At 47.1% G+C, this 25,939-nt stretch overlaps 1 protein-coding gene across 2 annotated transcripts in view; it reads left to right on the top strand.

The window, feature by feature from the left end:
• LOC141048053 (serine protease ami-like) overlaps window positions 1-20,961 on the top strand; it is a 295,484-nt gene extending 274,523 nt beyond the window's left edge. For both annotated transcript variants that reach the window (XM_073543395.1, XM_073543394.1), the window contains one exon: window positions 20,542-20,961. In XM_073543395.1, coding sequence (XP_073399496.1) covers window positions 20,542-20,730 — 189 coding nt within the window. In that variant the 3' untranslated portion in view covers window positions 20,731-20,961. The remainder of the gene's footprint in view (window positions 1-20,541) is intronic.
• Window positions 20,962-25,939: the final 4,978 nt, after the last annotated feature.

Below are 25,939 nucleotides of genomic sequence, written 5' to 3'. Positions count from 1 at the left end.
GAAGGCGTAGTTCTGCAGATGGATCATTATCCAGAGTTTGTGCGTCAGCCTCAATAGGGATCTGAGATAAGGATGTTGCCTCTTGGTGGTATGTAATTGCTGGGCGCCTAAGGGGCACTGGGCGGTTGACATTTGGTTCATGCAGCACCCGGATAGCCCTGTCTTTAAAGTCTGCAAAGTCTAGATCAGGGTTCTGTAGGGCTATGATGTGCAGCTGTGCTCTGTGGGTGCTGGATAGGAGTCCCTCAATAAGCTGCTCCTTTAACAATTTGTCTCCATCCCTCACGCTGTCTGGGTCAATCTGCCTGATGGCCCGCAGCACCTCCTGAAAGTTAAGAGCATAGTCCCGTACACTGTCCTGCACCCTTTGTTTGCACCCAAAGAACCTCATTTTTATTTCTGCTGCAGCGCAGGTGTCAAAGGTGCTCCTCAGCTTAGCCAGAACTTTAACGGTCTCTTTATCAGTGTCTGGCCAGGACTTTACTTCTCTTTGAGCTACACCAGTTAGCTGTCCAATAAGGATGTTTACTTTTTGGCTTTCAGACAGAGGATACACTTCAAATAAACTGCAGTCTCTCCTTGAAATTGCTCAGGGTATGTGACTCCCCTGAGTATTGCGGTAGCCAGGCCACCACTGAATCGTCTTCCACATTAGACATTCTCTTCCCCCCCAGTTAACCTTAGCCAGGCTCTGAATGTCCACTGGCTTACCCGGATGTAGCTCCGCAGACTGGATGAACGGTGCAGGCCGGGATTCCAGGCCTCAGCTCCTTGCTTTCCGCCAGCTGATGTCTTCACGCGCAGCACTTCTTTTTTCACGCTCACTCAGGCTCCGCCCATGATGGCACTCCCCTTCTGCTTCCCACGCGCCAGGTGGCAATGTAATGGCGGCAATTGCACAATTCAATACAGTCTATGGTACGCAGTACAGTCTCTGGCACACAGGATACCGCTTTGATATCCTGTTCGTGACGCCAAGTTGGAGCACCTGCCAGGGCAGTGGAGAATACTCTGTACCGGGCTGCTTCTTAACCCCTTTCCTACAATGGACGTACTATTCCATCCATGTGACCTGGGACCTAAGTCCCAAGGACGGAATAGTACGTCTAGTGCGATCAGCGGCGCCCACATGGTGAGCGCCGCTGATCGCGGCCGGGTGTCAGCTGATTATCACAGCTGACACCCAGCACAATGTGTCAGGGGTGGTCACGGACCACCCCCGACACGTTAACCCCTTGCACACCGCGATCAATCACGATCGCGGTGTACCGGGGGTTAAGGGGAAGCATCGGCAGGGAGGAGGCTCCCTCCGTGCAACCCTGAGACCCCCACAGCAGCGCTGCTGCGGGGGGCTCCTTTCCTGCAGGTCCCCGGATCCAATATGGCGGCGGGGACCTCCGGGGGCCTGCAGGAAGCTGGCTTCCTCACTGCCCGCAGAGCGCAGGCATGAGGAAGCCTGCAGCAGTGCCTGTGACAGATCGCTGATCTGTCACAGCGATCTGTCACATGACAGCTATGTCCCCCCTGGGACATTGTAATAAAGTAAAAAATAAAAAAGTGTAAAAATAATTTAAAAAAAAAAAAAAAAAAAAAAAAAAATCACTAAATTAAAAAAAAAAAGTTCCCCAATAAATTCATTTTTTGGAAATAAAAAAAACAAAAAAAGAAATAAATAAAAGTACACATATTTGGTATCGTCGCGTCCGTATCAACCCGCCCTATAAAACTGTCCCATTATTTAACCCCTTAAGTGAACCCCTTAAAAAATAAAAATAAAAAACGAAGCAAAAAATAATGATTTATTATCATACTGCCGAACAAAAAGTGCAATAACGCGCGACCAAAAAGACGCATATAAATATCCATAGTACCGCTGAAAACGTCATCTTGTACCGCAAAAAACGAGCCATAATATAGCATCATCAGCGAAAAAATAAAAAAGTTATAGCTCGCAGAATAAAGCGATGCAAAAATAATTATGAGTGGCGGAAGGCACTAAAAAAAATAAATAATTAAAGTGCCTTCGCCACTCGGGGTCCACCGTGCGGCAGATGGCAAAACCGCTGCTAAGGGAGGCAGTGCACTACAGCGGTAGTGTACATAGGGTTCTAAATCACCCAAGTGCAAAAGAGGCAGTCTCTGTTATGAAACACAGAGCTGCACAGAAAAATAATAAGGAAAAGGTAACGCTGAGCCTGTTAAACGCACAGGGACACAGCGGCACACGTACGGTAGCCGAACACAGGAGTCGTTAAAGTGGCACTACAACCAAACAGACTTACCGTGAATGAGCGAGTGCACGGCGTCGCAACTGCGAACGCCACAGAAGTCTGCAACTGCAAAAACGCAAGCGCGATGCAGGACGCTTTGCTGCTGAGATGGCTGAAGCTTGAGCGCGCTGACGCTAGCGCTGCTACTGGCTGACCCAATCACTCACACATTCGTAATAACCGAGGGAAGGGGTTTCATAATAAGTCATACACCAGACCAAGCATCCATCAACAAACATACAGCAGCAAGTATCAGAAAATACTAGCGCATGGCATAACGGCCATGCGCACTTTTTATAGTGACTGGGACCTTCCGGAAATCTCCAGAGACCTGAGCTGAACCAATGGAATCAGGAGCAGGACCTGAGCACCTGACTCCTGAACTCCAATGGGAGCTCAATCCAGGAGCATGCTCACAAGCTGGCAGAAAGGACTTAGCCTCTGGAGATGAATGTGAGGATCTGGATCTCTGCATTAGTATGGCAGGACACAGATTCCTAACAAATTATTTTTTATATAAAATTGTTTTCATTGCATAAAAGCGCCAAAACATAAAAAAACTACATAAATGAGGTATCGCTGTAACTGTACTGACCCGAAGAAGAAAACCGCTTTATCAATTTTATCACACGCGGAACGGCGTAAACGCACCACCCAAAAGAAATTCATGAAACGCTGGTTATTGTAAATTCTGCGTCACAAAAAACAAAATAAAAAGCGATCAAAAAATGTCACATGCCCGAACATGGTACCAATAAAAACGTCAACTCGTCCCGCAAAAAATAAGACCTCACATGACTCGGTGGGTCAAAACATGGAAAAATTATAGCTCTCAATATGTGGTGATGCAAAAACTATTTTTACAATAAAAAGCGCCTTTTAGCGTGTGACAGCTGCCAAATATAAATACCGCCATAAATAGTAAATCAAACCCCCCGTTATCACCCCCTTAGTTAGGGAAAAATTTAAAAAAAGGTATTTATTTCCATTTTCCCGTTAGGGCTAGGGTTAGGGGTGTGTTGGGGATAGGGTTGGTTAGAATTGGGGGGTTTCCACTGTTTGGGTACATCATGGGCTCTCCAAGCGCAACATGGTGTCTGATCTCAATTCCAGCCAATTCTGCTTTGAAAAAGTCAAATGGTGCTCCTTCCCTTCCAAGCTCTGCCATGCACCCAAACAGTGTTTTACCCCCTCATATGGGGTATCAGCCTAGTCAGGACAATTTGCAAAACAAATTTTGGGGTCCTATTTCTCCTGTTGCCCTTAGGAAAATAAAAAATTGGGGGCAAAAATATCATTTTTGTGTAAAAAAAGATTTTTTTATTTTCAAGCCTGGGCGTTATAAACTTCTGTGAAGCACTTGGGGGTTCAAAGTTCTCACCACACATCTAGATAAGTTCCTTAGGGGGTCTACTTTCCAAAATGGGGTCATTTGTGGGGGTATTCCACTGTTTTGGTACATCAGGGGCTTTGCAAACCTGACATGGTGTCCGATCTCAATTCCAGCCAAAAAAGTCAAATGGCGCTGCTTCCCTTCCGAGCTCTGCCATGCGCCCAAATAGTGGTTTACCCCCACAAGTGGGGTATCAGCGTACTCAGGACAAATTGCACAATAACTTTTAGGGTCATGTTACCCTTGGGAAAATAAAAATTGGGGGTGAAAAGATCATGTTGTGGAAAAAATATGATTTTTTAATTTTACCGCTGTACGTTATAAACTTCTGTGAATCCCTTGTGGGTTCAAAGTTCTCAACACATATCTAGATAAGTTCCTTGGGGGGTCTAGTTTCCAAAATGGGGTCACTTGTGGGGGGTTTCCACTGTTTAGGTACATCAGGGGCTCTCCAAACGTGACATGGCGTCCTGTTATGAATGAGTCACCGGAGGAGGAAAAAAAACAAAGAAACTCCAGAAAACCGGAGAGGTTGGTAGCTAGCGGATTGCAGACCCCTGATCCTATTCACAACAACAGTAGCCATGGAGCGTTCCTACGGTGGTCCTAGACGCCTCTTCACAGCTGGAGAACTAAATAAGCCTAAAGAAAGAAAGGGGAAATCTAAACTGCCCCAGAGCAGTCCCCAAAGCAATAGACAGCCCCCAACATGTATTGTCAGTGAAAACAGATGAAAACACAAACACAGACAGAATGACAGGCAGAGCAAATGATGGGGCCCAACTAACTAGATAGGAAATGACAGAAAAGATGCTGGCTGCAATCCGCAAAAACCCTACCAAAAATGTCCCAACACGTCTGATAGGAAAAACGGCCCTGAAGTCACTAGACTTCAAAATCCCTATATCAGCACTCCGATATATTCTGAAGACAGAGCAAAAGAGATTTAACCGATCAGGTACAAAAATAAAAATTCAGCAGAGACCCAGCCGGGGCTGGCAGAACACAAAATTAAGCTAATCAGACAAAATCTCATGGAACAATAACAGAGCAAAACTTAGCTTTAGAAGACAGGAACTGAACTGGAGGCCAGCACTCAGAGCAGAGCAATCACCAGCAACCCTACAGGGCGTCGGCTGCCTTATATCCACTCAGAGATTCCAGATGTCCAATCGCAATCCACCTGTTCAGGTGACAGGTTTCTCCCATCCAAATCAGTTTCACCACCTCCTTTCACCAGCAGAGGGAGTTCATCGGACATCAAAGGTGAACGAGAAAATGAGCTCACAACAGCGTCCGATCTGAATTCCAGCCAATTTTGCATTGTAAAAGTCAAATGGCGCTCCTTCCCTTCTGAGCTCTGCCATGCGCCGAAACAGTGGTTCCCCCCCACATATCAGGTATCAGCGTACTCAGGACAAATTGCACAATAACTTTTGCAGTCCAATTTCTCCTGTTACCCTTGGTAAAATAAAAATTGAACCTGAAATATTTTTTTTGCGAAAAAAAGTTAAATGTTCATTTTTTTAAGTATTCAAAAAATTCCTGTGAAGCACTTGAAGGGTTAATAAACTCCTTGAATGTGGTTTTGAGCACAATGGTGTCACTTTTGGGTATTTTCTATCATATAGACCCTTCAAAGTGACTTCAAATGTGATGTGGTCCGTAAAAATAAAATGGTGTTGCAAAAATGAGAAAACGCTGGTCAACTTTTAACCCTTATAACTTCCTAACAAAAAAAAATTTTGGTTCCAAAATTGTGCTGATGTAAAGTAAACATGTGGGAAATGTTACTTATTAAGTTTTTTGTGTGCCATATCTCTGTGATTTAGGGGCATAAAAATTCAAAGTTGGAAAATTGCAAAATTTTCAACAATTTCACCAAATTTCCGTTTTTTTTCACAAATAAACGCAAGTTATATGAATGAAATTTTACCACTAACATGAAGTACAATATGTCATGAGAAAACAATGTCAGAATCACCGGGATCCATGGAAGTGTTCCAGAGTTTTGGCTTCATAAAAGGACAGTGGTCAAAATTGTAAAAATTGGCCCGGGAGTTAACGTGCAAACCACCCTTGGTAGTGAAGGGGTTAAAGGGGCAGTGTCACAGCGGCAGTGACCTGGTCTGTGGCCCTGGGCGTCCAATAGTAGGGGTATATTTACAAGGGATGAAAAAGAAAAAGTTTTTGTAATAAGTTTGTGACGCCACCCATGGTATCTGATCAATAGTGACCAGTGCTGCAGTGCAGATCCGCTGGGACTGATGGTGATGCAGCAAAGTTGGTAAAGCTCCCCACAGGTAGAGCTTAGTCCCAGGGCAGGTGTAAGATGTTGAAGGATAGATTTTGATGTAGTATGGAGCAAGGGATGTAGCAGTGCTGAGAAGGTGATGCAGGAAAAATTCAAAGGACACAACACAGTGCAGTTTCCTTTACCTCTTACTGTGCTTTGTAGGTACAGTCCAAGGTTCAAGTTGCAATTGGTACAGGAGTTGATCAGCCTGTAAGCAATTTGGGAATCTCTCTATACAGGTGGGTTGTGAGGTCTCCTTTTCTGGCACTATTCTGAAGTACTTCCAGTTCAGAACTCCACTCAAGTTCCTCTTTCTGTCCGATACTTAGAACTCCACTCGCATGACAGGCAGCTGTAGCCTCCTTCTTGAACTGCCCTTAAAGGCATCTCTGGCTCACACGTTACTGTGGTGTTGTCGAGTGTCAGTTGGGAACAGAGCATTTGCAGCCTCTATTCCTCCGGTTTCTGCTGTGGGACCTTTAGTAACCACACAACCTCGGACTCTGGCGTCTGGTATCTGCGCTTCAGCTTGGAGATGAGCTCTGCTTTAGCTCCAATCTCCAGCTCGTCTCCCACATCCTCACTCTTCCCTGTCATTACTTCAACTAACTTCCTATTCCTGACCAGAGTGAGCAGCTCCTCTGCAGTTAGGTTTAGAGCTCCCTCTGCTGGCCTGGAGTAGGACCTGTTTTATATGTTACCTGATAAAGAGATCCTTTCACTGCTTCCAGGCATGACATCACTCTCCCTAGGAGGAAGGCAAGGTCACTGTGGCAACCGTACTCCTGGGGGCACCACAGGCAGTGTCACAGTGGCGGTGACCTGGTCCATGGCCCTGGGCATCCAATAAATTGGGTATATTTACAAGGGATAAAAATAAAGAGTTTATAGCAAAGTGTTCGTGACGCCACCTGTGGTTTCTGGTCAGAGGCAACCATCTCTGCAGTGCAGATCCTCTGGGACTGATGATGAGATGCAGCAGAGTTGGAATAGCTCTCACCAGGCAGAGCTTAGTCCCAGGGCAGTCGTAGTAAAAGTTGAGGGAGATAGTGATATAGTATGAAGCAAGGGATGTAGCAGTGCTGAGTAGGTGACACAGGAAGAATGCAGAAGACACAGGTGAATGCAGTTCCAAGGCTTTACTCACAGTTCTGGTGCACACAGATGCCCGCGTGGTGCTACATCCTCCAGGTGAGGGATCCAGCCAACTTCCTGGCAGATGGAGAACACCTTTCCAGAACTCCCTGTCAGTATATGCCTTCCCTGGCTGTCTCACTGTGCTGATTTCTACTCGTCTTCCTTCCCGGCACCTCACAGTGTCCCAGGCCAGCAACCACAGACCCTGTCGGATAACGTGCCCACTGCGTTTCCTTGATCCTTTCTGGCTGCCTTTCTGGAGAAGATAACTGTGGTTGTTGGCTGTGGCCCCTAAAGTTGCCACAGCTGTCGGCTTGCTAGCTGAGTCCTGTTGTCCACTAGGGGCCGAGACCCTTCTGTGACCTGAATTTCCCCCATCTGACATCCATCAATGTGGAACAAGCCCCACGGCTAGCACTTGCTCAGCCTGTGCCTCTGGGAATCCCTTCCCTCTTCAAGGAGCTTCCTTCAGTCTGTACCAGCAGCCCCCTCAGACCAGGAGTCTGCTGTAAAATTCTATCTCTTCCCTCCTTCACCTATGGGAAGGTTGCCTATGCACGTCTTTCCCCTTCTTCCCCTACAGGAAGACTGTCCTAACTTTCCTTCTATTCTTCCGCTCTAACCCTCAAACTCCACCCACCTTCTAACACCCTTTCCTAGCAAGCAGGGATATAGGAGCACCTGCTGCTATAGTGTGTGGTGGATGCAGTTGTTGAATCAGAGCCAGGTCAGGTGTCTTCATCTTACCTGCAAGGTGGGATACCACACCTCTGGTTGAGGTGCAGTACCTCTGTGGCAACTGGACCCTCAGGGGCGCCACATACCCCCCGTTAAACGCAGTACATCCGCTGGCTGAAATAGAGCAAAAGGCTGTTACATGAAGCATACAAAAATTTTGGCAATGCATTACAACAGGTATATAAGTCAAACATAACTTTCCTTCATGGGAGGCATATTCCTTCAACATTACATAAAATTATCTTACTAAAAATATTCTTAATTAAATTACTCTTACTTTATATTATCACATCTACCTATGTAATACTAACACTTATTTTTTCCTAAACTCTTTGGGTAGCAACCGTTGCTATGAGGTTCGCCACCTGATCTGTACATCTTGTCTCTGCAACAATGCTTTTCTTGTTCACTATCAACACTTCCTATCAGGCATTGCTACTTTCATAACTTTTCTACAAAAGGTGCTTCAAGATTCCACACTACACCATCACTATCACACATCAAGTCATACCTGCTAGTAATACATACAACTTCTTATGTTTACAATAGTCTTAGTGAGTCCCTATATAATAGTCTTATCCTACAATACTGTACACTTCCAAAATACACTTTACATTATAAAACAACCTATGTCTTCTAGTGTCCTTAGTGCAGTATGGAGGACCCGCTCCAAACCTCCAACGTTGGTCTTGGGTGGGCTGCAAGACTTAACTGGTCTCCCCCTTAGACCACATCTTGGGCCACACCTAACAGTTTTTTGTTCTGTAGTCATTGTGCAGTGGATGAACCTTTGCATTTCAAAGGTTGTATGTAAAACCAAAAAGGAGCACCTAAAGAGGTGCTGAACTATTTACAAATTAAGTGTCTGGATCATTCAGCATCCATGGTCTCCTAGTCTCTTTTTCCTTATTCCTATGAAAACCCCTGAAACATTTTACCAAAAACCCACCTGAGGTTAACAATTTACAAGACTTCACCCAAATTTGTTCAGTTTGCTCTACTGAGGCAGGGTAGCGCAGCCTGATGAAATGGAAGCACTTGGGATCTGGTGCTTCCAGGGTAACACTTGTCTGCTGCTTCCTGATGAAGTGGGAGCAACGGTAGAAATGGTCACAGCTGGTGACGTGATTGTTTCAGTAGTAGCTTGGGTGGTTGCTGTTTGAGGAACCTCATCTGCTACAATCTCCTCTGGACCTGCAGCTACTTCCGCAGTCGGGATGGTTGAGGCTGCTGGTGAAATGGTTGTGTTCTGAGGCACTTTTGATGGTGCAACTGCAGCCTCGGGAATTATTGCAGCTACTGCAGCCGGTGTTACTCCTGCTGACTGTGGAGCTGTTAGTGGTGCTGTTACCGTGGTTGATGGTGGAGCCGCAGCAGTTGCCACCCCTTGGTGTTCTTGCAGGGCTACCAGCTCAGCTGGGATCCTGCGCACATGGAGAGTGTACCATCCCCTTTCACCAAGATGGCTGGTGAAGAAGACGCGCTCCCCTGGGAAGAGGTCACGCTCTGGATGTCCCCGGATAAGGTGGGCTTCCACATCCCGCCTGTTTACAAACAGGTCAGGGCCATGTTTGAGGTCTTGAATGAAGCCAAACTCCCTTTCCGGGTCGAAACAGAGGACTGTGCCCCAACCTATTGGGTTCCAGCCGCCCATACGCTCCCCACAGGTCTGGATTTTGGTCCACAGGTCCCGCTCCGCCAGGGCCACTCGCTGGGCCTGCCGCTCCCTCTCCTCCTGTTCCAGCTTTAGGACCTGCCTGCGGCAGAATTCCACTGTTGTTATGGGGAATCCCATGAGATCAGTCCCCTTATCCTCCCAGCTGAGGATCTCTGGCCTGCTGCGCGCTGCGGTAAGTCGCTGTGGTATCGGGACAGGCTCTAGGATTCCTCCCCTGGGTGCAATTTTCCAGTCCCAGGCGACTGTCCTAACTTTCCTTCTATTCTCCCGCTCTAATCCTCAAACTCCACCCATCTTCTAACACCCTTTCCTAGCCAGCAGGGATATAGGAGCACCTGCTGCTATAGTGTGTGGTGGATGCAGGTGTTGAATCAGAGCCAGGTCAGGTGTCTCCATCTTACCTGCAAGGTGGGATACCTCTGTGGTGACTGGACCTTCAGGGGCACCACAATAACACATTACACATTAAAGGAACATAGAGTAAATTGCATATTATGTTTAAGGTAACAGATAATCAGGTGCCGCATGTGTTGCATGTGCACAGTGTCCACAGGAGGGAGAAAGCAGTCGAGGATCTCCACCAACTCCTTACACCCAGACTAGGTGAAAAATGCAAAAGTTATGCATGTGTTTCTATACCTTTGCTCTGATTGTTTCACTCCTGGTTTTGGCTTACAATTATTCATGTAAAATACTCCCTAAATACTGACCAAATACTAGACTTGTGAATGTGGCCTAAAGGACAGACTTATCTGCCTATACTCAACATACTGGCTGCTTACAGCTGGCCCCTGAGGTTGCTAAGATGCTTATGGGTCGCCCTCCCAGGGGTGTGGGGTACTCAGTACCGGGTCGGGGTCAGGGGGATGTGTCACAGCAGCGGTGACCTGGTCCGTGGCCCTGGGCGCCCAAATCAAGGGTGGTTTTTGTGGTTAATGGAATAGTTTGTGACGCCACCTGTGGTGTTTGGCAAGGGAGGTGTTAAGCCGACACTGCATGCAGATCCGCTGGGACTGATAGTGTGGTGCAGCAAAGATGGTGTAGCTCCCCACAGGTGGAGCTGTAGTCCCAGGGCAGTGTAAATGTGGTTGGCACGGGGATGTAGCAGTGCCGACAGGGTAGGAAGCAGACAAGACACAGCGGGGTGCAATTTCTGTACCTTTACTTGATAACTGCAGTCCAGGGTCCTGATTACAGATGGTAACAGAGCAGGCTAGCCTGGAAGCAATTCAGGGATTCTCTCTCACAGACGAGCTGTGCAGTCTCCTTCCTTGTGCCTTGTGGTGTGAAGCACTCCAGTACTTAGTTACTCTAGAGTTCCTCCTGTCAGATGTTCTCAAGAACCTTACTTGCACGGCAGACAGCTGTAGCCTATCTCGGGGACTCCTATCTCCTGAGTCCTGGCTCTCTATCCAAGCTGCTGTTGTGCCTCAAGTCTTAGATGAGAGTAGGGCATTTACAGCCTCCTACCCCTCTGGTATCTGTTGCAGGACCTTTAGTATCCGTACAACCATGGAGACCAGGCTCCAGTTCATGCGCTCTTCAAGCTGAGGGAGCTCTCCTTCCTAGCTCAACCTCCAGCTTCTCTCTCCACGTCTGCACACTTCACCCTCTGCAGACTAACTAACTAACCACTCCTTCCTCTTGGCCCTCAGAGAGCCCTCCTCCCCTTAATCCTGGTTCAGAGTACCCCCTGCTGGCCTGGAGTGGAACTGTGTTGCATGTATGGATTGACTGTGAGAGAGACCCATCATTGCCTCCAAGCCTGGCATTACCCTCCCCTGGAGGAAGGCAAAGCCAGTGTGGCGACCATACTCCTGGGGGCACCACATTCCCCCCTAGTGAAAGTCAGCACTCCTGGGCTGGACAAAAGAAAACATGAATAACACATAAATACTTAAACAATAATAATTTGTACAAGATTCAAAAGGAAAAATTTACAAAAACCAAGTGTTCCCAAAAATGGTCCTATGATGATAAGTCCAGCATCAATGTCCATGGTCCATTCCTGGGCAAATGGTAAATTATCTACAAGCAAAGTTTTTGACCACACACAAGTCCTGTGGTTCAGTGTCCATAAAAATTCAAAGGGAACTCTTACAGGTTACCTGTAGGCACAAACTTGAAAACAGGTACTTATTTACATTTCAACAGTTTCAACATTTACATTGACTTAACTATATACGATATCTAAGGGGCGGTATACCTTGTGTGATGCGGGTAGACCTGCGTAATTCTACTGGTGTAGTGTGTACTGTACTGGATACACTACCGGGTGGTAAACTGGGCAGCACTCTCCTATGGACTCTTTAACTCACCAGGGGCATAACAGGTTCACCACTGGCAGGGCGAGGGTTCTCTGGCTGCACTGCTGGTGTGGCATCTGCTGCCTGGTTTTCCTGATCCTCAGGATTCTCTTGAGTCACTTCTTCCTGGGCTACCACTTGAGGAAATATCACCACTTGCACCACTATTGCATCATTCACTTTAGTCCAGTTCGCAGGAAATTCTCCAAGTATTGTGCTGACCTTCTTTTCTTCCACTATGGGTTGGATGTTATCTGGTTCTTCTTTCTTTTAACTGGTCAGGGCACAACTTCAAATGATCTCTCGATACCGCTGCTGAGGTCTCTCCTCCAACCTTACTAACAAGGCATACCTTAGTATTATCAAAATTTGAGGGCATAATGGTATAAGGTTCAGCTTCCCACTGATCATCCAACTTGTGAAATCAGCTCTTCCTTTTCAAGACTTGCTCTCCCGGTAACAAAGGAACGGCAGGTGCATTTTGATTATACAGCTTCTCCTGCTTTTGCCTTGCCTGGGCTAAACTTTTCTCCACACATTCCTGAACTCTTCTGTACTGTTGCTGCCTTTCCGTGTCCTAGTCAGCATCTGGTGACGTTACTCCAGGGGTCAGGACTCCCATATCCAGATCAATAGGCAGCTTTACCAGGTCTTGCTCTCATTAAGTAAGCTGGGGTACAGTTGGTAGAGTTCACGGGAATATGGTTGTAGAGGTCTACCAGATATGGCAACTTCTCTGGCCACAGATTTCTCTCCTCCAAGGGCAAAGTCTTCAGGAGGTCCATCACCACCTGGTTCATCTTCTCACACATGCCGTTGGTCTGTGGGTGATACGGTGTCGTCCGGATCTTCTTACAACCATACAAGCTACAGAATTCATGGAACACTTCTGCCTCGAAAGCTGGACCTTGATCAGTAAGCACTCTCTCTGGATACCCATGTGGTCTACAAAAATGTTGTTGGAATGCTCTGGCTGCTGTCCTGGCAGTTAGATCTTTAACAGGCACAACTACCAGGAACCTTGAGTAGTGGTCTACAATGGTGAGAGCGTAGATGTAGCCTGACCGGCTTGGAACCAGTTTCACATGGCCCGGAGCTACCAACTCAAGTGGCTGTTTGGTGATGATTGGCTGTAGAGGAGCTCTCTGGCTGTCTCGGTCCTTTCTGCGCAGGTTACACTGTCCACACTCCCAGCACCACCTCTCAATGGCTTTCCTCATACCAGCCCAGTAGAACCTCTCCCGGAGCAATACTTCCAACTTCTTCCATCCGAAGTGTCCAGCTCCATTGTGGTATGCTTCCAGGACCATTGATGCCTCTCGCTTCGGGACTACAACCTGCCAAACCAGCTCATGAGTACGGGCATTAATTCTCCGACACAGCTTTCCTTCATAGATAAACAGCCGGCCTCTCTCCTTCCACAACTGCTGAGTTTCTTCAGGAGCATCTGACTCCGGGCGCGAGTCAACTCGCGACAGTAGCTCCTTCACCAGGCGGACTGCAGGGTCACTATCTTGCGTTTCTGCCCAATCATGATGGGGCAACGGATTCAGAGTGACCTCCTTCATGCCAGATCGTCTGTTCCTCACTCCTTGAGCATGTTGGGCCGCCAGTGGCCTGTGGAAGGGAGGTAGCTCTATTTCTTCAAGAGCCTCAGGGTCTTCTCCTGCATCTGGTAGGTTAGGCATCCTGGACAGCGCATCAGCATTGGCATTCTTGTGCCCTGCTCGGTACTTGATAGTGAACTCGTAATTAGACAGCCGAGCCATCCATCACTGCTCCAGTGCACCTAGCTTTGCAGTGTCCAAGTGGGTCAATGGATTGTTGTCCGTGAAGATAGTAAACTTGGCAGAGGCTAAGTAATGCTTGAACCTTTCGGTGACAGCCCAGACTATGGCAAGGAGCTCCAACTTGAAAGAACTGTAGTTGTCAGGGTTCCTTTCAGTGGGGCGCAGCTTGATGCTGGCGTAGGAGATCACTCTTTCCTTTCCATTCTGTACCTGCGACAGTACTGCTCCTAGTCCCACATTGCTGGCATCAGTGTACAGCACAAAGGGTTTCTCATAGTCTGGGTAGGCCAGAACTTCGTCACCTGTGAGAGCCATCTTCAATCTGGTGAAGGACCTTTCCAACTCTTCAGTCCATTCAAAGGTGGAATTTTTCTGTTTGTTCTTCTTGGACTGCCCTACCAGAAGATTTTGCATAGGGGTGGCTATTTCGCTAAAGCCTTTGATGAATCTTCGGTAGTAGCCTACTAGTCCAAGGAATTGGCATACTTCATGGAGGTTGCTGGGCTTCGTCCAGTCCCGGATGACTGTGACCTTGTCAGGATCTGGCGCCACACCTTCTGCACTGACCACATGACCGAGGTACTGTACCTTGGGCTTCAGGAGGTGGCATTTGGAAGGCTTCACCTTCAGGCCAAAATTGGACAGAGCCTCAAACACTTCAGCCAGGTGTTCCAGATAATCTTCATAGGTCTTGGAGAAAACATCATCCAGGTACAACAGGACCGTCTCAAAGTTCATGCATCCCAGGCAGCACTCCATCAGCCGTTGAAATGTTCCTGGAGCAGTGCAGAGCCCAAACGGCATATAATTGAACTCACAGAGACCCACTGGAGTGGTAAATGCGGTTTTCTCCTTGTCTGCCTCTGCCACGGGAACCTGCCAATACCCACTAGTGAGATCCAAGGTGGAAAAGTAGTTAGCAGTTTTAAGTGCAGCTAAGGACTCTTCAATTTTAGGCAATGGGTAGGCATCTTTATGTGTAATGCTGTTAATTTTCCTGTAATCAACACACATTCTCATGGTACCATCCTTTTTCTTTACAAACACTATAGGAGCTGCCCATGGGCTACAACTGTCTCTGATAACCCCTGCTTCTTTCATCTCTTTCAACATACTCTTAGCACATTGGTACTGTGTTGGGGGTATAGGTCTGTACCTCTCCTTTATGGGTGGATGGTCTCCAGTGGGGATATGATGTTGGACCCCTTTTGCCTGCCCACAATCTAGTGGGTGTTTGCTGAATACCCGCTCATACTCTTGTGTCACTCTGTAAACCCCATTTCTCTGGTATGAAGGTGTAGAGTCAGTTCCCACCTGCAGTTGCTGGCACCACTCCTCTGGCTGCTTCACAGAACCATTGTCCTCCACCTGATCGGATGAGACCAAAGGCTCTGCTGCCTGCAAAGCGTTGTTATTAACAGTGAGCAGCTTAGCAACTGTGGCATACCGAGGTATTGTGGCCTCCTCTTCCCCACAGTTCAAAAGGTGTACAGGTACTCTCCCTTTTCTGACATCAACCACCCCTCTGGCTGTCAGGACAGTGGGCCTGCTATCAGAATATACTGGTTCTACCAATGCCTGGTAATCTCTCCCTCTAACACCTATAGCTGCCCGACACCATATCAACATTTCACATCTGGGGGTATTGCAATGGGGAAAGCATCACTCACTCTTACGCTGCCAATCTCTCCGCCAGAGAGTTCTACCTGCTGTCTTTGCATCAGGGCTCGGATCTCCTTCTGCAGGACTCGTTGTTCCCCGGAACCAGCAGTCTCAGCCACCTGTTGCAACAAGACAATAACCTCGGACAGACAGTTTTCAATTACATTGGTACCAAGAGTCATCATCGGATTACATTCACGCCAATCAATATCAACAACTATCAGGTCCTGAGATTTCAGCTCTACCCGACCCACTATAACAGTAACCTCTTTACATCCAATCTGCGGCAAAATCTGACCGTTACTGGCAACTACTGTTAGCTCATCAGTTGGGCCACGGGTGAGTTCAGAATCAGCCCAATACCTCTTATACAAAATGTACGGCATAGTGGTCACCTGGGAGCCAGTGTCCAGCAAAGCGTTCATGGGGATGCCGTCAACACCACAGGAAGGATCGGCCTCCCTCCCACATACTTGGCTCGCCAGTTCCTTGGGCCTGCAGGTCCTACTCCTGGGGGTTGGCCCTCTGCCCCAGGGGTTGCTCGTTTAAAGGACAGTACCTTGCAAGGTGACCTGCCTTGTAACAGCGATGACAGATGGGACGTCCGTCCTGGTCATAGCGATCGTTGTTCCTTCCTCGAAGTGGCGGGATTCTCCTCCTCCGGAGCCACGGGACATCCTCTGGACAGGAAGCAAGCTGGACCTTTTCTTTGGAAGACACCTGCAGGGACTGCACGGTTTTAGCAAGTGCAGCCATTCCTTTGGTCAACTCCTGGACCTGAAGACGCAGCTCCTCAGTTGGATCTTTATCCAGAGTCTGGGCATCAGCCTCCACAGGGATGGAAGGGAAAGACATGGCTTCCTGGTGGTAGGTGATCACTGGGCGCCTCAGGGGCGCTGGACGGCTGTCAGCAGGTTCCTGCAGTACCCGTATAGCACTGTCCTTAAAATCAGAAAAGTCCAGATCAGGGGCTTGCAGGGTTAGGATGCGCAACTGTCCTCTGTGGGTACTAGACAGGAGTCCCTCTATGAACTGCTCCTTTAACAGTTTATCTTCCTCTTTTACACTCTCAGGATCAACTTGCTTAACTGCTCGCAGCGCCTCCTGCAGGTTGAGAGCATAGTCCCTGATACTGTCCTGCGCCTTCTGTTTACCGCCAAAGAACCTCATCTTGTTTTCAGCTGCATGTGAGTGTCAAAGGTGCTTCTCAGCTTGGCCAGGATCTTTACAACAGTCTCTTTATCAGTGTCCTGCCAGGCTTTCACTTCTCTCTGCTCTGCACCCGTTAGCTGTCCAATCAGGATATTCACTTTCTGGCTTTCAGACAGAGGGTATACTTTAAACAAACTGCACAGTCTCTCTTTAAATTCACTCAGGGTATGTGACTCACCTGAGTACTGCGATAGCCAGGCCGCTCCCGGTATATAGGGCATGGACAGCAGCATTATGGAGACCGCTGCTGCAGGCGCTCCTCCTTGCGGTGCTGCGGGGCTGGTGGCGGCGTCCGCCGCTGCATTGCCTTGTGGTGCGGACATTCTCTCCCCCCCTAGTTAACGTTAGCCAGGGCCGGGGCTTGTGTGAGCTCACCGGCGGCCGCTTCGCAGGCCCGATGCTCTGGGCTGTAGGCCTCAGCTCCTCCTCTTCTCGCGCACTGTCCTCTTCCCGCGCGGCACTTCACTTCTTTGCGCTCTGCGGCAAGCTCCGCCCATGAAGGCCTGCCCCTCCTTCTTCCCGCGCGTGCCAAGCAGCACGGCAATGGCGGCGATTGGCGCCAAATTTCACACACAGTCTTTTTTCACAAACACAGTCTATGGCACACGGGTACCGGGCTCCATAATCCTGTTTGTGATGCCAAATTGGGTCGCCCTCCCAGGGCTGTGGGGTACTCGGTAACGGGCCGGGGTCAGGGGGATGTGTCACAGCAGTGGTGACCCGGTCCGTGGCCCTGGGCGCCCAAATCAAGGGTGGTTTTTGTGGTTAATGGAATAGTTCGTGACGCCACCTGTGGTGTTCGGCAAGGGAGGTGTTAAGCCGACGCTGCATGCAGATCCGCTGGGACTGATAGTGTGGTGCAGCAAAGTTGGTGTAGCTCCCCACAGGTGGAGCTGTAGTCCCAGGGCAGTGTAAATGTGGTTGGTACAGGGATGTAGCAGTGCCGACAGGGTAGGAAGCAGACAAGACACAGCGGGGTGCAATTTCTGTACCTTTACTTGATAACTGCAGTCCAGGGTCCTGATTACAGATGGTAACAGAGCAGGCTAGCCTGGAAGCAACTAAGGGATTCTCTCACAGACGAGCTGTGCAGTCTCCTTCCTTGGACCTTGTGGTATGAAGTACTCTAGTACTTAGTTACTCTAGAGTTCCTCCTGTCAGATGTTCTCAAGAACCTTACTTGCACGGCAGACAGCTGTAACCTATCTCCTGAGTCCCGGCTCTCTATCCAAGCTGCTGTTGTGCCTCAAGTCTTAGATGAGAGTAGGGCATATACAGCCTCCTACCCCTCTGATATCTGTTGCAGGACCTTTAGTATCAGTACAACCATGGAGACCAGGCTCCAGTTCATGCGCTCTTCAAGCTGAGGGAGCTCTCCTTCCTAGCTCAACCTCCAGCTTCTCTCTCCACGTCTGCACACTTCACCCTCTGCAGACTAACTAACTAACCACTCCTTCCTCTTGGCCCTCAGAGAGCCCTCCTCCCCTTAATCCTGGTTCAGAGCTCTCCCTGCTGGCCTGGAGTGGAACTGTGTTGCATGTATGGATTGACTGTGAGAGAGACCCATCATTGCCTCCAAGCCTGGCATTACCCTCCCCTGGAGGAAGGCAAAGCCAGTGTGGCGACCATACTCCTGGGGGTGCCACATTTATTGCATACTGGTTATTATTATTCAAGGAGCCAAAATGACAAGAAGTCTGGAAATTTACACTAAATGTTTATTTTCACCCTGAAAAAAAAGTCTGCAACATGTGGATAATATTTGTAAAATTGTATCTGCTTGCCTGATGTTGTATCCACTGTTGATTTTACTTTTGGAAATCTGCAGGTACACCTATAATTAACCTAAAGAGAGAAGAAAATTCAAGGCAAGGTTGGCATTGAAAAGCCAAAGTACAAAGGTTCCTGAGACAAATATCCAGGAATCCAGATATACACTACTAAAAAATAAAGGGAAAATAAAGGGAACACTTAAACAACACCATTCACACTTCTGTTAAATCAACCTGTCCAGTTATGTAGCAACAAAGATTGTGAAGCAATTTATCTTGCTGTTGTGCAACTGAACAGACAACAGGTAGAAATGATAGGCAATTAGCAAGACAAGCCCTATAAAGGAGTGGATCAGCATAGGGTGAACACAGACCATTTCTCTGTTGTCATCCTTTTTGGCTGTTGTTTACGTCATGTTTGCATTTATTCATTGCTCTCACCCCTAAAGGTGCTGTACAGTAGCATGAGATGGTGTCTACAACCCACAGAAGTTGCTCAGACAGTGCAGCTCATCCAGGATAGCACATCAATGCGAGCTGTGACAGGAAGGGTAGATGTGTTTGTCAGCTCAATGTCCAAAGCATGGAGCAGACAATAGGAGTCAGGCCAGTACGTCAGGAGATGTGGAGAAGGCTGTAAGAGAGCAACAACCCAGCAGCAGGATGGCTACCTCCTTATTTGTGCAAGGAGAAACAGGAGGAGCAGTGCCAGAGCCCTGCAAAATGACTTCCAACAGGCCACTAACATACATGTGTCTGCTCAAACTGTCATAAACAGACTCCATGTCATGATCCAGGTTGGACGATGACAGATTTTGCACAAGTAACCTTTTTTTTTCTTTAAGCTGTTTGCTTAAAGTTAGTTTTGCCCCCGGTGGCCATTAGGGTCATTACACTGTGGTTGTTTTAGTTCTAGTTTTGCCCCCGATGGCTGTTAGGGTCATTGCACTCTGGTTACTTTAGTTTAGTTGTCCCCGGTGGCCCCTAGTGTTATTGCACGTGATTATGAAGCAGGTGTGATTCCCTGGCTCCTACCTATAAAGGAGTAGCAGGTGGTCTCACTCACGGTTGGTGATATTGCTCATTTCCAACAAAGTCTGGTGAAGGAAGGAACTACAGAGAGGAGTTCCAGGCAGCTCAGGGGAGCTCTCGTGTAATAGCTTCAGGCGGAAGCTGAATTCAGGTGTCGAGCTTCAGGGGTGAAGCTGACCTTTGGTGTTGTACTCTGTTGCTGGGAGCAATAGCAACAGAGCAAAGCTAAGTGGTGTTTTTCCCTGTTTGTGACTTTCCTTGTGTGTGTACTAGTGCAGTGGTGGGATTAGTTTCTGCATCGTCCAGTTCACTAGAAAGGGATAGGTGCAGGGCGAGCCAGGGATTTGAGGTATCCAGCTCATCTCCAGGTGCGGAACCTGCCTAGGGATCGTCAGGAGTGTAGGGACACTGACTCAGGCGAGTGCAGGAGGTCTCCACATCCCCGTTCCCTATTGCAGGGCCCTCCATTGTAACGGTTTCCCCGGTGTTTCCCTTAACTCTGTTTAAATTCGCCCTGCTGGAGGCGGTGTATCCAGGTTCACAGGTGTTATAGAAATTCGCCCTGCTGGAGGCGGTGTATCCAGTCACACGTGACATTACATTATCACCAACCTTAACATTTTTCTCTGGTGAGCCATGGGCCACGTTCAGACCGGTGAGCAGTTGCTGCTGGTCCTCACTGAGATGAGTGAGGAGCTGAATAATGTGTTTAAGCAGCACCTGCAGCGGAATTATGGGTCTGGAGCCTACCCTCTGGCTCCACTAGAGGGTCCATTTGTGGCTTTGGCGAAGATGCGCCTTGGAGTCCCTGCTGGGGAGCAGGACTTGCTTATACAGGCGGACGTACCCAGGCAGGTGGGTGGAGTTGGTGTCCCCATGGTGCTGCCTGGTGTTCCCCAAGGTGAAGGGGTACGTCCCTGTAGTGAGCAGACTTTTGATTTAGTCCTTGGCACTCACGCCGAAACGTGAGTATCATTTCAAATCTAGACCTCCATGGCATATCAGTTTTGATTTACATTGATCATTTTAATGTTTTATTGTTTTCAATGCATTCCACTATGTAATGAATAAGATTGCAACTGGAATTTTTATTCCGTGATATCTAGGATGTGGTATTTTAGTGTTCCCTTTATTTTTTTGAGTGTATTTGATCTACATTAAGGAACTAAAAAGACAGTAATTCTGCCATATATTAAGGAGTTTGAATACATTTTGACCTAAAATAATAATATTTATTACCATTTCTATTCATTAGGGTGATTCTGGTGGACCTTTGATATGCAATGAAGTCGTGGAAGCTATAGTGTCTTCTGGATTTACTGTCTGTGGCAATCTAAGACGTCCAGGAAAATACACACGCATTGCTCCCTATAAGAACTGGATTGTAGAGACCATACGTAACTTCACCAAACCAACCATACCTATTCCAACTGTAAAAATCTGAGTAACATGAAATGATGGATTTCTTTAGAAAGTATATTCTTTAAATCTTTAGCTGTGAAGAAAAACCTTTGCTGTGGGTATTCAGTTACATTTGTCAATAACCACAGCAGACTGGCCGTATGTGCAAGAATTATACGTATCTGCTTTAGTTAGCATTGTAGTTGAGGTGTTGTGTAGGATTATGGTATTTCTGTCTTGTATCATTACTTATTAAAGTATGTGTTGTACAACTTCTACTTGTCATTTTATTAAATACCTAAAAGAGTTTTAATGGATTCGAAAAATATGGTTGCGTCCTTCAAAAAATAGCTACTGAAAACTTGGATGTAATGTTGCAGTGCTCTTTCTGTAAATGGAACTATGCTGGAATACCATATGCAACTTTTAGAGTGGTGTGGTGCTGGATATTTTGGGGCTAAACTTGTTTTATGAGATGACTGTACATCCTTAACTGCTAAACCCCTGGAGCTTTTTTCGGTTTTGTGTTTTCGTTTTTCGCTCCCCTTCTTCCCAGAGCCATACATTTTTTTATTTTTCCATCAATATGGCCATGTGATGGCTTGTTTTTTGTGGGACGAGTTGTACTTTTGAACAAAACCACTGGTTTTACGATGTCGTGTACTAGAAAACAGGACAATTCCAGGTGCTGTGAAATTGCAAAAAAAGTGCAATCCCACAGTGGTTTTTGTTTGGCTTTTTTGCCAGGTTCACTAAATGCTAAAACTGACCTGCCATTATGAATCTCCAGGTCATTTCAAGTTCAAAGACACCAAACATGTCTAGGTTGTTTTTTTATCTAAGTGGTGAAAAAAAATCCCAAACTTTGTTAAAAAAAAAAATTGCGCCATTTTCCGATACCCGTAGCGTTTATCATGATCTCGAGTTGGGTGAGGGCTTATATTTTGCCGAGCTGACGTTTTCAATGATATCATTTTGGTGCAGATACGATCTTTTGATCACCCATTATTGCATTTTTAATGCAATGTTGCGGCGACCAAAAAAATGTAGTTCTGGTGCTTTTACTCTTCTCACTATGCTGTTCAGCGATTGGGTTAATCCTGTTTTTATTGATAGATCAGGCGATTCTGAACACGGCGATACCAAATATGTCTGTTTGATTTTATTTTTATTGCTTTATTTTGAATGGGGCTAAAGGGGGGTGATTTGAACTTTTATATTTTTTTTATATGTTTAAAAACATTTTCTTTTTACTTTTGGCATGCTTCGATAGTCTCCATGGGAGACTAGAAGCTGCCACAACTCAATCGGCTTAGCTACATCGAGGTGATGATCAGTTTGCCGCTATGTAGCTGAATTACTGAGTTACTATGAGCGCCGACCACTGGGTGGCGCTCACAGCAAGCCGACACTGACAACCTTGGGTTGTCATGCCAACACTGATGACCAGGAATCATGTGACACAGGTCACTGGTGGGCGGGAAGAAAAGCTACAGTAAGCGCTGTTCCCTGGTGGTGGGTGCCGAAGATGGCTCTCATCATTCTCCCCTGCTCTGCCGGCATTCAGTGCGAGCAGGGGAGTATGATGAGAGCTATATTGAAGTCAGAACGATGACAGCAGGTGGGGAATTTTGGGACTAATACTCCCATCAACCTACACCAGCTGCCCCTAAGAACAGTGACAGCAGGAACAGATGATGAGGGTATTCCTCAGCTGCCTGCGCTATAACTAAATAAGTGAATGAAAAACATGATGTGGATTCCCCCTTATTTTTGATAACAAGCCAGGAAAAACACAGCTGGGGGCTGCAATCCTCAGCTGTCAGCAAGGTTATTTATCAAGATTACAGGGGTCCCCATGCTTTTAAATTATTTAAATAATTAACTTTAAAAAACGGTGTGGAGTCTCCTTCATTTTTGACAATCAGCCTTGCTAAATCTCACAGCTGGGGGCTGGTATTCTCAGGCTGGTAAGGGGCCATTTATATAGGCCCTCCAGCCTTAAAATAACAGCGCGTAGCTACCCAGAAAAGGCACATCTATTAGATGCACCAATTCTGGGCGTTTTATCCTGGGTGTCTGCTTTCTTACAATGTGACTATAGGGTTAGTAATGGTGGCGTCTTATTGATGCCTCTCCATTACTAACCTTGGGGCTTGATGTCACCTGACAATACAAAGGTGACATCAACCCCCCAACTATCACCCCACTTGCCACAGCTACAGGGCAAGTGGGAAGAGCTTGGCAAAGTACAAGAATTGGCGCATCTAATAGATGTGCCTTTTCTAGGCAGCTGTGGGCTGCTATTTTTAGGCTGGGGGGACCTAGAATGGGGAAAAAAGTATTTAGTCAGCCACCAATTGTGTAAGTTCTCCCACTTAAAAAGATGAGAGGCCTGTAATTGACATCATAGGTAGACCACAACTATGAGAGTCAAAATAAGAAAACAAATCTGTCTGATTTGGCAAGATTTATTTTGCAAATTATGGTGGGAAAATAAGTATTTGGTCATTAACAAAAGTTCATCACAATATTTTGTTATACATCCTTTGTTGGCAATGACAGAGGTCAAATGTTTTCTGTATGTCTTCACAAGGTTGGCACACACTGTTGGTGGTATGTTGGCCCATTCCTCCATGCAGATCTCCTCTAGAGCAGTGATGTTTTGGGCCTGTCGCTGGGCAACACGGACTTTCAATTCCCTCCAAAGTTTTTCTATGGGGTTGAGCTCTGGAGACTGGCTAGGCCACTCGAGGACCTTCATATGCTGCTTACGAAGCCACACCGTTGTTGCCCTGGCGGTGTGCTTGGTATCATTATCATGCTGAAAGACCCATCTACGTTTCATCTTCAATGCCCTTGCTGATGGAAGCAGGTTTGCACTCAAAATCTCACGATACATGGCCCCATTCATTCTTAAATATACACGGATCAGTCGTCCTGGTCCCTTTGCAGAGAAACAGTCCCAAAGCATGATGTTGCCACCCCCATGCTTGACATTAGGTATGGTGTTCTTTGGATGCAACTCAGCATTCTGTCTCCTCCAAACACGACGAGTTTTGTTTCTACCAAACGGTCCTAGTTTGGTTTCCTCAGACCATATGACATTCTCCTAACACTCTTCTGCATAATCCAAATGCTCTCTAGCAAACTTCAGATGGGTCCAGACATGTACTGGCTTAAGCAGAGGGACACATCTGGCACTGCAGGATCTGAGTCCCTGGCGGTGGTGTGTTACTGATGGTAGCCTTTGCTTCGATGGTCCCAGCTTTACGCACGTCATTCACTAGGTCCCCCCATGTGGTTCTGGGATTTTTGCTCACCATTCTTGTGATCATTTTGACCCCATGGGATGAGATCTTGCGTGGAGCCCCAGATCGAGGGAGATTATCAGCGGTCTTGTATGTCTTCCATTTTCTTATTATTGCTCCCACAGCTGATTACATCACACCAAGCTGTTAGCCTATTGCAGATTCAGTCTTCCCATCCTGGTGCAGGGCTACAATTTTATTTCTGATGTCCCTCAACAGCTCTTTGGTCTTCACCATAGTGGAGTTTGGAATGTGACTGTTTGAAGTTGTGGACAGGTGTCTCTGATAACAAGTTCAAACAGGTGCCATTACTACAGGTAATGAGTGGAGGACAGAGGAGCTTCTTAAAGAAGAAGTTACTGGTCTGTGAGAGCCAGAAATCTTGCATGTTTTTAGGTGACCAAATACATATTTTCCCACCATAATTTGCTAAATAAATCTTGCCAAATAAGACAAAGTGATTTTCTGGATTTGTTTTCTCATTTTGACTCCCATAGTTACGGTCTACCTATGATGTCAATTACAGGCCTCTCTCATCTTTCTAAGAGGGAGAACTTGCACAATTGGTGGATGACTAAATGCTTTTTTCTTTGCGTTTGAGAGGAAATCAACTTAAACATGAGGAGAACATATACATTCTTTGAAGATTATTGTCATGAACACCACACTGCACTTGCTCACTGAGCCAGTGCAGGTGTCCTGAGTACAAAAGATATCTGTGGAGTGGGGCAGCAGCGGCGAAGATGCGTGCTTCAGACTAACAGGACCTGAAGCACTTGACTGCCGGGGGAGTGGCGCATGCTCCACAGAGCTAGGAGCTGCAGAAAAACTCCTAGAAAAGTAACTACGGGACAAGTCACCAAGGGGCACAGGCAGAGACGCAAACCAGATCAAGCCGGGGTCAAGGCACGAGACAGCACCAAAGAGTTAGACAGACCAGATAGTCCAGTCGCAGCAATAGATCAGAAAACCAGAATGGGTAATAGACGGTACAATAGGGACAAACTGTAATGGAGTAACAATAGCCAAGCCAGGAGGTCAGAACCAGAGAAGAAAATAGTACCAAAATGTGAGACAGAGAGCAGAGTGAGGGGACAGACCGGGTCATACACAGGACGCAAACAAGCAATGCAGTATACACGCACACCAGGGGGGGTCAGACACACAGCCAGAATAACAGTATAGCTGACAGGGAATCCTAGTCTGGAGTGAGTATAAATACCCCTCCCAGATACAAAGGGAGGCCAGCAAAATTAACCCTGCGAAAACAGGACATTAACCATGTCCTAACCATGACAGTACCCCCTCTTAATGGGGGGCCACTGGACCCCCAGGTTTCTCAGGGTATTTGGCATGAAAAGCCTGCACCAGTCAATCAGCGTGCACCGAACTGGCCGGAACCCATGACCGATCCTCAATGGAATATCCCTTCCAATGAATAAGGTACTGAAGTCTCCGGCGCACCCTCCGTGAATCAATGATGCACCCTACCTCGTACTCCAGTTGACCCTCTACCAATACTGGTGGAGCCACGGATGAGGGATCTTCTCTATCTGTCCCCACAGGTTTTAATAGGGACCTGTGGAAGACGTTAGATATTTTGAAGGAGGTGGGCAACTGTAATCTGTATGCCACCGGGTTGATCACCTCTACAATCTTGTATGGGACAATAAATTTGAGGCCCAACTTCATAGAGGGTATCTTACGTTTGATGTTACGGGTGGACAACCAGACTTTTTCCTCCACAGTTAGCACACGACCCAACTCCCTCCTCCTGTCCACAAAATATTTATACTTCTTCTGGGCTTTGGAGATATTCCCCTGCACCTCCCTCATGACTTATGGATATGGGACGGACCCCCACTCCATCTTAAAACCACCATAACTACAGTAAACCTAGGCACTAGAATAAATACACAACACATTATATTGGTTGTCAAA

The sequence above is a fragment of the Dendrobates tinctorius genome, unplaced genomic scaffold (genome assembly GCF_039654945.1).
Source record: "Dendrobates tinctorius isolate UK_male_01 unplaced genomic scaffold, ASM3965494v1 ptg000132l, whole genome shotgun sequence".
Lineage (NCBI taxonomy): Eukaryota > Metazoa > Chordata > Amphibia > Anura > Dendrobatidae > Dendrobates > Dendrobates tinctorius.
The sequence above is the reverse complement of the archived record's forward strand: the minus strand, read 5'-3'. Positions and strand labels throughout refer to the sequence as shown.